At 44.9% G+C, this 12,902-nt stretch overlaps 1 protein-coding gene across 3 annotated transcripts; it reads right to left on the reverse strand.

Moving 5' to 3' along the window:
• Nucleotides 1-481: 481 nt before the first annotated feature.
• On the reverse strand, nucleotides 482-12,556 carry TMEM254 (transmembrane protein 254). 3 transcript variants are annotated; one of them, XM_075934767.1, is made up of 4 exons: nucleotides 12,343-12,550; nucleotides 7,669-7,772; nucleotides 5,970-6,029; nucleotides 482-1,410 (listed from the first exon to the last, which is right to left on the reverse strand). In XM_075934767.1, the coding sequence occupies exons 1-4, from the start codon at nucleotides 12,433-12,435 to the stop codon at nucleotides 1,290-1,292; spliced, it is 378 nt and encodes a 125-aa protein (XP_075790882.1). In that variant the 5' UTR covers nucleotides 12,436-12,550; the 3' UTR covers nucleotides 482-1,289. The 3 variants fall into 3 exon arrangements, with proteins under 3 accessions (XP_075790882.1, XP_075790883.1, XP_075790884.1); XM_075934768.1 differs by lacking the exon at nucleotides 5,970-6,029 and having other exon boundaries at nucleotides 12,343-12,556; XM_075934769.1 differs by lacking the exon at nucleotides 482-1,410 and having other exon boundaries at nucleotides 5,966-6,029; nucleotides 12,343-12,556.
• Nucleotides 12,557-12,902: the final 346 nt, after the last annotated feature.

Genomic DNA, 12,902 nt, shown 5'->3' on the forward strand with positions numbered 1-12,902 from the left:
AACTGCATAATAGAGTCTCTTGGACCAGTGCATTAATATCTAGTTAATATGTTAATTGACCCTTTCTTACAGTAACAATAGATAGAACATATTTGTCTTGAAATAAAAAAAAGTTAAATCTAGGAACCCTTTAATTATCCTTCTATAACTTCTAAGTGTACTGTTATCAGTCTTTCAGAAAATAGCTGCACTGATCATCTGCTCTCCTTCAAGTTATATATGGTCACTGACTTCCATAATCTAAATTCACCATCCACAGAGAAAAGTTCCCACTGTGTGAGATTTAAGGCAAGAGATCATCAACAAGTTCTCTGTTATCTTTAGCGGAATGAATTGTTTCACTACGTATTCTGGCTCAAATAATTGTGCATCATCCTATATAATGTAGCCACTTGTTAGTGTTCCAACAACCTTAGGAACCTTTCTCCCTGATATGGGAAGACTGAACTAGAGAAAAACAGGTGTAATATTTAACCAAAAATGTTGGCAAAAAATTTTTATTGAAAGCCCAGGAAAACAGTTCTAACCTATGACAGACAGAGATTTCTCTTTATTATGTAAGTAAAGTGCCTCTGCTGATGTGGTAGGAAAACATCTACCAAAATACAACTGTTCTGCCTAGGCACGGTGGGGTTTCCTTTAGGTGGGGCTGGAGAGGAACTGAGCTTTTCAGTAAGAAGCAAACTGAATACTGTATACAATACAGGTAAGGCTAAGGCTTTGTCACTGATCTTTTTAGTATGAGTTACAGAAGGGTTATGGCAATAAATAAAAATTCATGGAAGCCTATGACCTGACTCTGAGTTACTAAAAACAGCTTTAAGAAAATGGTAGGGAGAAGAGTCCAGCATGCATCACTGCTGGAGCTCTGGGGTTACCTTGCTGCTGTGGGGTCCTTAGCTTGAAGCTCCTTAGCTTGAAGCTCCAGAAGTCCCCACCATATGTGGCACAGAGCTCTGGGGTTCCCCTCTGCTACGGGCTTTCCCCAACCATCCACTGTGGCTAACAGCTACAGTTGTAGCATTCCTCCCACCCCCCTGGGCACCCTGAGCAGGGTCCTGGTTGATAGCTCCAATGCTGCTCCACCCGGAATGAAGTCATGGCAGTCACTGGAAGTTACAACTTTCATGACTTCTGCAAACTTCATGATTTATGGCTACAATTTTGAGTGAACTGTCACGCAACAGGAAATGCATGCTAGGATCATTCACAGCAACTAAACAGAGTGGATCCACCTTCTGAGAACAAGGCTGAAATATGTTCGCTTCATTTGCTTCTTTCCTAATCCTTTATCTCTGCTTCTTAGGTGGAGGCTTGTAAGCTAGCAGGTGGGAGAGAGAAGCTACACCAAAGAAGAAGGTTTGGATGAACCATCGACATTGAACAGATGGGTCAGTGATGCCTTTGATCCTGCAATAAAACAAAGTTAGATTTTTATTTTACTATCACAGTCCAATAAAAGTGAAGCACATCTAACACTAACGAGATCTGTGCCTCAACAAAAGCAGGGCTGGCCGACTGTTGCACTAGGACAAGGCAGCAAAATAAAGAGGAAGAGAGACGTCTGGTGCAGTGTTTTGCCATAAGAAATCTGAAGGTACAGGATCAAATTCCAAAGTGTGGTCTGGAGCATGTTTTACTGCTCCAGTTGCATTTTGAGAGCCTATTCTCCACTAGCCAACACTTACTACTAATGACAGCACACTTGCTAATTAATGTTGGAAATAAAATGAGCCTCCAACCCTTTCCTTCTCCAGTTAGGTGATACTGCTTTGGAAATCATAACCTGCAAGGATGAAGTCATGAGAAGAATGGCTTCTTATCATGCTGCAGCCCTTTCCAAGAACGCATGGCTAATACTATCGAGAGCAAGCATATGCTATAAGTCACTGTAGGACTTAAGTCACTGTAGACTAAGTCTGGGAATACATTTAAATTAAAAAACAATCCTTAAAAAAGTGATGTTTAAAAAAAGTGATGTCTTTCCTAATAGTGGGGAAACAAATACATAATACCACAAAAATTCCAAACTTGCCAGGAATTAAGAGAAAGCTCATGACTGGAGGTATAAGATGGGTTACTCTTAATGTCTGATTTTAACATGTGTATTACAAGAAACTTTAACTATATATGTTTCCTCAACTTACTTGGTGCCCCCTCTACCAATTTCAGCTAAAATATCCCAATCCTTGTTACACTGTTGTGCCCTGTTTTGATGAGCAGATAACAAATGTGTTAGTTAATATTTGTGAGCATGTTTTTAAATAGCACTTAGTACCTAGTATAAAGAAAGTCTGTTTTAAAACTTAACACACTAGCTCTACACCTTTGGGCTACGTCTATACTGGCCCCTTTTCCGGAAGGGGCATGTAAATTTCATCAGTCGTCGCAGGGAAATCCGCGGGGAATTTAAATATCCCCCGCGGCATTTAAATAAAAATGTCCGCCGCTTTTTTCCGGCTTTTAAAAAAGCCGGAAAAGAGCGTCTACACTGGCCCCGATCCTCCGGAAAAAGTGCCCTTTTCCGGAGGCTCTTATTCAAAGTAAGAATAAGAGCCTCCGGAAAAGGGCACTTTTTCCGGAGGATCGGGGCCAGTGTAGACGCTCTTTTCCGGCTTTTTTAAAAGCCGGAAAAAAGCGGCGGACATTTTTATTTAAATGCCGCGGGGGATATTTAAATTCCCCGCGGATTTCCCTGCGACGACTGGTGAAATTTACATGCCCCTTCCGGAAAAGGGGCCAGTGTAGACGTAGCCTTGTAGTCCAGACAGTGCTTCCTGACTTTTTTTTCCCTGCATTCATTGACTGTTGAAATACAACTTGTTTATGCAAAAAGTGTATACATATTATCTAGGAAAATGAATACTTTCTATCCTCAATGAGATTTAAGCTTGTCTCCTTAATAATGTCTACAAGTAATATTAGAAAGCATGTTTTACCATTGGGATGATACTACCAGCTGCTGGCTAAGCAGAGGTTTATCAGAAACAAGGTGTTAAGTATGTAGTCTATATTTCTTCTTCATAGCACTTCACATTCTAATAATGCTTTATAAATTTAAGTGCTTCCTTTAGGGCACAAAACCTAGAAAGGGCTGTCACACGTACTATTTTTGGTATCAGGCTTATGTTCCTGTACATTTGTTCACAATGTTAGGTACTAATTTTAACTGTGAGAGAAATCTGCCCTTTCTACCTTTTTAAAACTGGGAAGTTATATAATTGCAAAGAGGCATCACTTCATACTATCCTTTTAATTAAGTCACCTGAGAGTCAAATTTTTGCAAATACAAATAATCAGAGGGCCATATTAAGCAATCATTACATAGACAAAACAAAAGTATTATTTACTTTGAAGCTTTGTCTGAATAAGGAGCCAGACTGAGCCTGTGGCAAGTGGAAGAGGAGCATGTGTAAGTTTTCAGAACACTGCAGGAGACAGCCTTCCCTTTTCCAATATTCATGAAGCAGCATGTAAGCAAGACTGCAATGTTAAGAGCTACATAATAATACTTCCAACTAACTTTTTAAAACTTAAGTTTTAAAAGTATTGCTAATCAACATGGGGTTTAGAGTGGATATAGGAAAGATAACTCTGATTGTAGAACCTTCAATCTTTTAGTCACATACATGGTTGTTTAAGTTGGGCTAAACTTCTGGCCACTGTTACAGATGCACATAGAATTCCTTATACTTCAGAATGCCTTTACATTCATTTTCTACTGCATAAACCCCACTAGATGGCAGCCCAGTCCCATTCAGCTCCACACTCCAGCAAGCATGCTGGCCAGATTTTCAAGCTGTGATTACAAAGATGCAGAGAAGATATTCTATAGAATCACAAAAATGTTAGGCTGGATGGAACAGACCTTAACAGGTCATCAAGTCCAGGCCTCCATGCTGAGGAAGGACCAAGTAAACATTGAGAATCTCTGACAGATGTTTGGCCAACCTGTTCTTTAAAATCTCCAGTGATGGGGGGTTCCACAACCTCTTTTAGAGGCCTATTTTTTAATCTTAACTCTCCTTATGGTTAAACAGTATTTCCCAATATCTAACCGATTAAGCACATTATTGCTTGTTCTACCTTCAGTCAACAAGAACTAGGTCTAGTTCTTTTGATACGATTGACTATCAGGTCTCCCTGCTCAGTCTTCTTTCCTCTAGATTAAACATGGTCAGTCTTAATCAGGCCTCAGTTTCTAAATCCTTAATCCGCTTTCTTGCTGTCCTCTGGACTCTCTCCAATTTGTTCAAATCTCTCCTAAAATGTGGCACTCAGAATTGGCTACAGTACTCCACTATGCTGAGGAGACAATTACTACCCTTGTTTTACAGAAAACACTTCTGTTAACATGTCCTAAAATAACCACCATTCAGCAACTGCATATCAGTCTTATTCATTCTGGAAACTTTTTTCAGCAACACAGCCATACTGAAATGTATAGCTCTACACTGGATTCTCTTACCTCTTCCCCATCTTGAGTATGGTTGACTTTTATTAAAATTCTTGTTGTTGAATTCAGAACAAATTCCCCAATTGTCAAGGTCCTTAGATCTTGTCCTCCAGTGTGACTAACCCCTCCCAGATGTTATCAGCAAATTTTCTAAGCATACTCTTCACTCCATTATCAAAGTCATTACTAATAGTCTCTCATCAAGGACAAGTCCTTGCAGGATCTCACTAAGTACACCCTCCAGTTTAACAGCCAACCATTGATAAATAATCTTTTCAATAACTGTGCACCTATCTTAAAGTAATTTCATTTAATCTAGATCACATTTCCCTGTGGGTTTATGACACATGGGTTTGACAGTCATGGGACTGTCAAAAAAAAAAAAAAGTACTAAACTCTAGATATCCAATTTACGGGTTTTTTTTCTCCCATATACTAGGCCAATAGTCTTGTTTATCTTCAAGGACTACTTAAAGAAAAGTCTCTAATATGCTTTCAAAATTTGAATGTTTGTAAAGGGATGTGTCCTCACTTTGGTGTAGAGGAGACTAATAAGCTACTAGACCTGTTTAGCACTAATGAGACAAACCTGAAAGATTTGTTCTTCCTGGAGGAGAAGGAGTTTAAAAAAGGAAATGGCAATGAACAGGAAGTAGCTATTCCACTTCAGAGTTTGCTGACAGCTTGTGACCATCTCATTTTAAGCTGACCTGACTGCTGACTGGCAGCAAAGCAGTAAGTCCCTAGAGGAGGGGCAGAAGGTTGGCCCCACAAATGGGGGGGCGGCGTAATAGACTTTGAAAGAATAAGCTCTTAAAGCAGAAGGCAGAAAGACTGCCTGAGATATAGGCCTCCTTTGGCTCTATTTTCATCCGGATTTCTTCTCTCAGAAGAAAAACTATAAATGAAGGAAAAGGCAGGCAGGGAGGAGAGGGCAGGTATTAAGAGCTCCCTTGTCCCCTACAAAGTATCAGCATTAGTTTTTATTCCACCTATTGTTATGACCCTTTGATAGGGCACTCAGTAATAATAGTTGAATTTGGAAAGCCCAATGAAAAACCATTTAAGTAACTGAAATTTGCAGATGGGAAGAGAAAGAATTGTTGCTTGAGAACTTAGTTTAATTTAAGGATATTTATTTACTTTGTATATTTTGACAACTAGTGTTAAGGCTTTAACTTTTTTAATCATAAAGCTGTAATTAAAAAATTGATACTTTTCAATTTCCCATAACTAAAAACTTAATTTGATTTTCAAAATGCTTAAAACCCACAGTTTATCTCATCTGTATAAGTCTAAATCTAATACACTTGGAAGAATTCGGGTTTTTTTAAATGGCTAACAATCAGAGTACCACACAGGAAAATGAACTCCCAAATTCCTTCGATAACAGCGCCTGAAGTTAGGTTCCTAAACCCACATTTACCTTTTAAGGCTTTTTTTTTTTTTTTAATGTTTGCCTTAAAAACCAAGAGGGGAATTTAAAAAAAACCCACCCGCCCACACAACTTACTTGCATAACTTGATACTATACAATGCTTCAGCTATATGAACTCCCCATGCGAGCCAAAACCTGGTAAGGTAAGCATACACTTTAGATTTAATGTTGAAAATTAGGGCTATACTGTGACTATAAAATGCAAAAGATAGATTTTCAAAACAGACAAGTTAGATTTCTGCTTTTTCTAAAAGACAACTGAGAAATTTGTATTCTAAGGGCATATCTGAAATAAAGTCAAAGTATAGTTGCCTAAAGACTAGTTATGAAGCTCAGGTACAATGAATCACCTAAAGCACTTGATATTAATCCAAAACTTTCCATGATGTGTTTGTGAAATAGCAAATATTGGGCCAGATCCTGCAGTACATTATCAGACTCAGCTCTCAGTGATAATACAAGACTGCCTCAGTAAAGAATTTAGCCTTGTACTTATTAGAGGTGCAGTACACCTACTAGAGCAGTGGTCCCCAGCGCGGTGCCCGCGGGCAACATGGTGCCCGCCAGGGCATTTATGTGCGCCCGCCGAGTGATCAGGGCCGGCCCTTCCCCAGGCATGCAGCGCATGAGTGGTGCCAGCCCTGGGCATGCAGGCGATCCTGTCCATGGGCGCGTGGCGCAGCCGTGGCCCCGCCCCCGGGCGCCTGGCACCCCAAAAGGTTGGGGACCACTGTACTAGAGAAATCATATCGTCAGCTTTTTATTGGTTTTGTATTTATAAACTAAAGTTAATGAACTTCTCTAGTATGCAGAAGGTATGAAGAGATCAAATACATTGGCATTTAAGAAAAGAGCTTTTTGTTTAAAATGGGTAAAAAAATGTAACAATTTGAAGCTTTTTAACAAAGCCCTTCTAAAAATAGTTCTATGATCATTAGGGTTTATAATGATATACTCTTGTAATGTGTCCTTCTCTTGTATATTGATGTTCAGATGCATGCTTTTCTGAACTCGTAGTTTCTATCCACTACTGATTTTAATGGGTAGCCTGGAGGATACCAATCTTGCATCTGAAGCAACACACCAAGGTACACTGAACAATTCTTATCTACAGAATAAGTGTTGCAAGTTCCTCTGATAATTGGAATTTATAATGTGACTGAGTCCTGCATACAAGTCATGAGACTGTGCTCCAAGGTGGATATAAACACAATTCTTCAGAAAGAGAAGAGCTTTCTAGCTACTTATTTCTGAATAACTCCAAGTGTGGACACTTAATCTGGAATAAAAATGTATCCACACTCTTCAAAACCAACTTGACTGGAAAAAAACTCTCTACATGTAGACAGGCTTACATATCATAAAGCCTTAAGTGTTTCATAACCAGACAAACCTTGGTCCTGTCACCACTATAAATTGTAACAGCTTTAAAAGATGTCCTGTAAAATGAGATTGAGAAGTTGCAGCATCCTATCTGAAGAGGAAAAAGCATTTAAGAAGTTAAAGGGGATTGTAAAACCTAGACATTAACTGTTGCCAAGAATTATTTGACACATGTTCTTGTCACCCTAAGGAAAGCAAATTCCCATTCAGCTTCCAGATCTCAGGAACTCGCCTTGATAAGTTTTATTCACCTAGTCTTCCATCACCTCTACTATCACTAAGGTGAAACAAGCTATCGAATTTAATTATGGAATCTTCAGAAGGAGGCGAAGATGGAAAAACAGGACAAGGTAAAAGAAGCAAAAATATTAGCTCTCCAAATCCAACTTACCCATTATACAGCAGTTTGGGGTGGTTGTCCACTAAATATTTAGTAAGATGGCCAAGTGGTCCCAGATTGTGATAGGGTATTGTTGAAGGTAAAAAAACTGCCCACTAAGAGAAACACACACTTTAGTCTTCCAATAAGTCTTACTTTAAGGAGAAAAGGATAAGCTTGAGCATTCAAATTTGGTTCCTCACATCCATCCTCAAATTTGCTTGCTATTAAACCGGACCCTTATACATACTGATTTCACTTACACATGCTACTTTCTCAGCTTCACCCATTTCTTACCCCAACCTTAACAGGCAGGCTACTAGCCCTCTGAGATGACTGCAACAAAAGCAGTGCTCTTAGGCTGTGAGTTCCAAGCAAACAGGATTCTGATTGCATTACTTGTGGTAGTAACATCAAGCATAGGGGCTAAGGCAGTATTTCTTAAACTGTGTTCCACAGCACACTGGTGTGCCGTGGAGAACAGAGTTCAAAATGGCTGCCCTTAAAGGGGCAGGCAACCTTTTTTCCCCCCTCAATAACTCTCCCCTCCCACCCCAATTTTTTTTCTCTCCTCTCAACAAAAAATCCTTGGAGTTCCTCATAAAAAAAATTGTTTGATGTTCCTCAGTCTTAAAAAGATTAAGAAACACTGGGCTAAGGAGCTGGAAGGGATCTGTGGTGAATGCATCAATTGAATCATTAGCAGACAAGAACTATGAATGATGCATGATAGGCAATTTAAACTCTATGGTATGAAAAATTCAAAGTGTAACTTGCCAAGTTATATAACTGCTGATTAGACACTTAGGGAAACTCTACACTAGGAAATTATTTTGAAATAAGTTATTTGGAAATAGTAACTCCCAAAATAAGTATTTTGAAACTAGCCAATTAGCCCGTCATAAAACTTCCGGGCCTCCATTTGGGCACCAGGCTCCAAGCTCCCCCACGGGTGGCCTGGCTGAGCAGCGCAGAAGTCAGCCAAGCACCATGGCAGGAGGCGAAGGGGGGTGGGGCGGTGATGTACACAGCCATGCACGTCACCACCCCGTCCCCCTTCCCCTCCTGCCGTGGCGCTCGGCTGACTTCTGCGCTGCTCAGCTGGGCCGCCGTGGGGGAGCAAGCGGCCTCCCAGAGAACAGCCAGCATTTCAGGCAACAGCGCCCCCCTGAGGGAACAGCCAGCATTTCGGCGTTACAGACTCTCAGACACTGGGCTACTGTATACAGGCAGTCCCTGGGTTATGTGGATCCGACTTATGTCGGATCCCTACTTTCGAACGGGGTGAGGGAACCCCACACTAGCTGCGCCCCCACCCAGCAGACCGCTGAGATGCACCGTGGCGGTCCTGCTGCCCACGTCCTCCGCGGCGAGAAAAGCTGCTCCGCGTCTCCCTGGTCTGCTGGGGGGGGGGGGAGGGAGGGGAGCGCAGACCAGGCCACAAGACTTCTCATTGCTTTTGCAGACTCCTGACTAACATGGCCACCCCACTGACACTTTTTACCAACTTACCTATCCCATGGCAAAGTGTCTTTCTGCTGGTATCTCCCAGAGAAGGGGATGTTACAGCTCACTCACCTGAACAAACCAGGCGGGTGGGAGAAAATAGCTACCCCTGAAACCACGGCCCTTTACTTCGCTGTTTCCCTTTCATCATCTCATAGATGCAAGAAACCACCTACCCGCTGAGCTTTCACCGCCCTGTCCCCCAGCGCCTGGGGTAGAGCAGCTGGGGGGCTGCCGGGTTGGTCCCACAGCGCCGAGATGCGGCGTTACTGGACCAACCCAGCAGCACCCCAGCTGCTCTGCCCCAGGCGTCCCCAAGTCAGCCGCTGCTGAAACTGACCAGCGGCTGACTACAGGAAGCGCGAGGCAGAGCTGCTCTGCCCCGGGCTTCCTGGAATCAGCCGCTGATCAGTTTCAACAGCGGCTGAATCTGGACACCTGGGACCTACCTGGCAGCGCCCCAGCTGCTCTGTCCCAGGCGTCCAGATTCAGCCGCTGTTGAAACTGATCAGCGGCTGATTCCAGGAAGCCCGGGGCAGAGCAGCTCTGCCTCGGGCTTCCTGTAGTCAGCCGCTGGTCAGTTTCAGCAGCGGCTGAATCTGGACGCCAGTTCCAACTTACATACAAATTCAACTTAAGAACAAACCTACATCCCTATCTTGTACGTAACCTGGGGACTGCCTGTATATGATAACCAGCCCATTATTTCAAAATAACAGGCTTGGTAGTATGGATGCTCTGCTTATTTCAAAATAGAGTGTGGGAGAAGAGAGGGAAAGGAGAACAGCAGTATCCTTAAATAATAGCTTTGGATGGGAACCAGTAGATCAGGACTTCCAAAATGCTTGAGTTGTACATGTGCAATACTTTCCCCCTCCAAACCCAGAAATGTTTTGACAAGAAACCGTAAAGAAGAGACATGGGGCCAGAGTAAAAGGGGAAATGATCAGGATGAAATACTGGGGAAGAGTGAGGCTAGGAAGCCAAAAGAAGCAGGCAAGGACTAAAATTATACAGTTAGGACAAAAATGTGTTTTTAAATAGATACGGTCAACTTAAAATTTACTAATTTCAAGAAGTGGTTCAAGAGTATTTTCAGTGTGGAAAAGATCTAAACGAACAAAAGGAAAAGTACTCTAACAAGGAACCACAGAAACAGACTATAAGTGGCTGTCAAATGCACAAACTGAACTTTCCCTCTTTCCATAATAATCTTGGTTGTTAGCTGTAGCGGTAGCCACTGTCTATTTTTAAAGATAAGAGACTGGTTAGTCACTGTGCCCAGGTAATCCTTAGTTTCTCTGCTGAATCTGCCAACAAAAGCCCAAAATGCAATGGTATTTGCAACATGTCTCAATGGAACTGAGTCATTTTTTCCTCCACACAATGTACTGATCAGTCATGTACTTTTTTGGGGGTGAGGGTTTTTCTACTCACATTAGGAACTGGTTTTATCAATAGACATTCCTGCTTCAGCTTCTACTGTGTTGAAATTTTTAAAAAAGTATTAGAAACATATCTCCCCTTCTGCATGTTCAAAATTTGCCTTACTGATGCAATAGTTCACCTTCTCTTATATTTAAAGCGGTGCATTTCATCTCCAAACTCCCTCCAAGATTCCCATTCACTTCAGAATTCAGTTCTACTTTGCCCTTATTTAAAAAAAAGTTTTAATGAACATGCTTCTCCTTTGCACACAAGTTTGTCTCTTTCATTCCTCAGTTAGCGTGAGCCTCTCTCTACAAAATCTGGTCCCTGTTGCCGCTGTCTGCACTTCAATTTTGTTTTTAATGTCAACTGTTGATAAAAGTGGCTCAGCTCTACTACTATTAGAACTGGACAGAAGGCGACTGTACATAAGCCTACCAAGGTCACCACTGTTTGACACTATGCCAGTTAAAGGTACTTTAAGCATGTTTAACTGTCACAGCAACAGGAGCTTTGAGTGCACAGTAAAAGTGCACTGCTGGTATGAGGAAAATGTCAAAATGTGATCTTTTGTAGGGATTTTTGTGGCTCTACTGCAGGCGATGCTATTGATCTGCCATTCAAGTATCTTTACCAACTTACAACAAGAAGTCCCGGCACCTTATAGACTCACAGATTTATTGGAGCATAAGCTTTTGTGGGCCAAGACCCACTTCGTCAGATGCCTGATGCATCTTGCCCCAGGAAAGCTCATGCTTAAAATCAATCTGTGAGTCTATAAGGTGCCACAAGACTTCTCATTGCTTTTGCAGACTCCTGACTAACACGGCCACCCCGCTGACACTTTTCACCAACTTACCTATCCCATGGCAAAGTGTCTTTCTGCTGGTATCTCCCAGAGAAGGGGATGTTACAGCTCACTCACCTCAACAAACCAGGCAGGTGGGAGAAAATAGCTACCCCTGAAACCACGGCCCTTTACTTCGCTGTTTCCCTTTCATCACCTCATAGATGCAAGAAACCACCTACCCGCTGAGCTTTCACCGCCCTGTCCCCCAGCGCCCGCCCCCGCTCTGCCACACATCTCCCCCTCCCAGTCTGATTTCCCGTGCACCCTCCATCCCAGACACCCCCGTGCCCTTTGCCTCCCCCCCCCCCGCCTGATTTCCCTCCTTCCCGGACCCCCCCCCCCCCGTGCCCTTTGCCTCCCCCCCCCCGCCTGACTTCCCTCCTTCCCGGACCCCCCCCCGTGCCCTTTGCCTCCCCCCCCCCGCCTGACTTCCCTCCTTCCCGGACCCCCCCCCGTGCCCTTTGCCTCCCCCCCCGCCTGACTTCCCTCCTTCCCGGACCCCCCCCCGTGCCCTTTGCCTCCCCCCCCGCCTGACTTCCCTCCTTCCCGGACCCCCCCCCGTGCCCTTTGCCTCCCCCCCCGCCTGACTTCCCTCCTTCCCGGACCCCCCCCCCCGTGCCCTTTGCCTCCCCCCCCCGCCTGACTTCCCTCCTTCCCGGACCCCCCCCCCCGTGCCCTTTGCCTCCCCCCCCGCCTGACTTCCCTCCTTCCCGGACCCCCCCCGTGCCCTTTGCCTCCCCCCCCCGCCTGACTTCCCTCCTTCTCGGACCCCCCCTTATGCCCTTTGCCTCCCCCCCCGCCTGACTTCCCTCCTTCCCGGACCCCCCCTTATGCCCTTTGCCTCCCCCAGCCCGGTCCCAGACCCGCCCCGGCGCGGCCCCGCGGGGTGCCCGGCTCCTCACCGCGAAGTAGCTGAGGGAGACGGCGATGGCGCCCACCCAGAAGGGGCTGGTGCGCCGGAAATAGCCGCTGGGGCTCGCGGGGGGCGTCGCCATGGCACCGCGGGCCTCGCGCGCCGCTCTCAGCAGCGCCCGGCGGGGGGACAGTGGACTCCGGTCCCCGGAACAGCGCGCTGCTGCCGCGGGGCTCCGCCTCTCCGCTGTGCCCCGCCCCGTCTCTGCAGAAGCCCCGCCCCGTCTCTGCAGAAGCCCCGCCCCTGTGTGGCTCCGGCGCTGACTAGTGCCGCGCGCGTTCCAGCTCGCTCGAGCGCTGTGTGGCCGCGTGCCGCGGGGCGGGGGTCTGCTCACTTGACCCCCAGCTGGAGCGCTCCCCTGCAGCCACTGGGCGCGCTCTGCTTTTGTATCCGCTAACACGAGCCGCTGGAGTTGTGCATCGGCCCCTGCGGCAATGCAGCAGATGTTTGCACGTTTGCCGGGCTCTGGATAGGAAATCCACAGCCGCATCGGCAGGAATGAGCTGAGGAGATTGGATACCTTTGGATCTCCGCGGATTTGCAGGGTTC

This window comes from Pelodiscus sinensis, chromosome 8, assembly GCF_049634645.1.
Source record: "Pelodiscus sinensis isolate JC-2024 chromosome 8, ASM4963464v1, whole genome shotgun sequence".
NCBI lineage: Eukaryota > Metazoa > Chordata > Testudines > Trionychidae > Pelodiscus > Pelodiscus sinensis.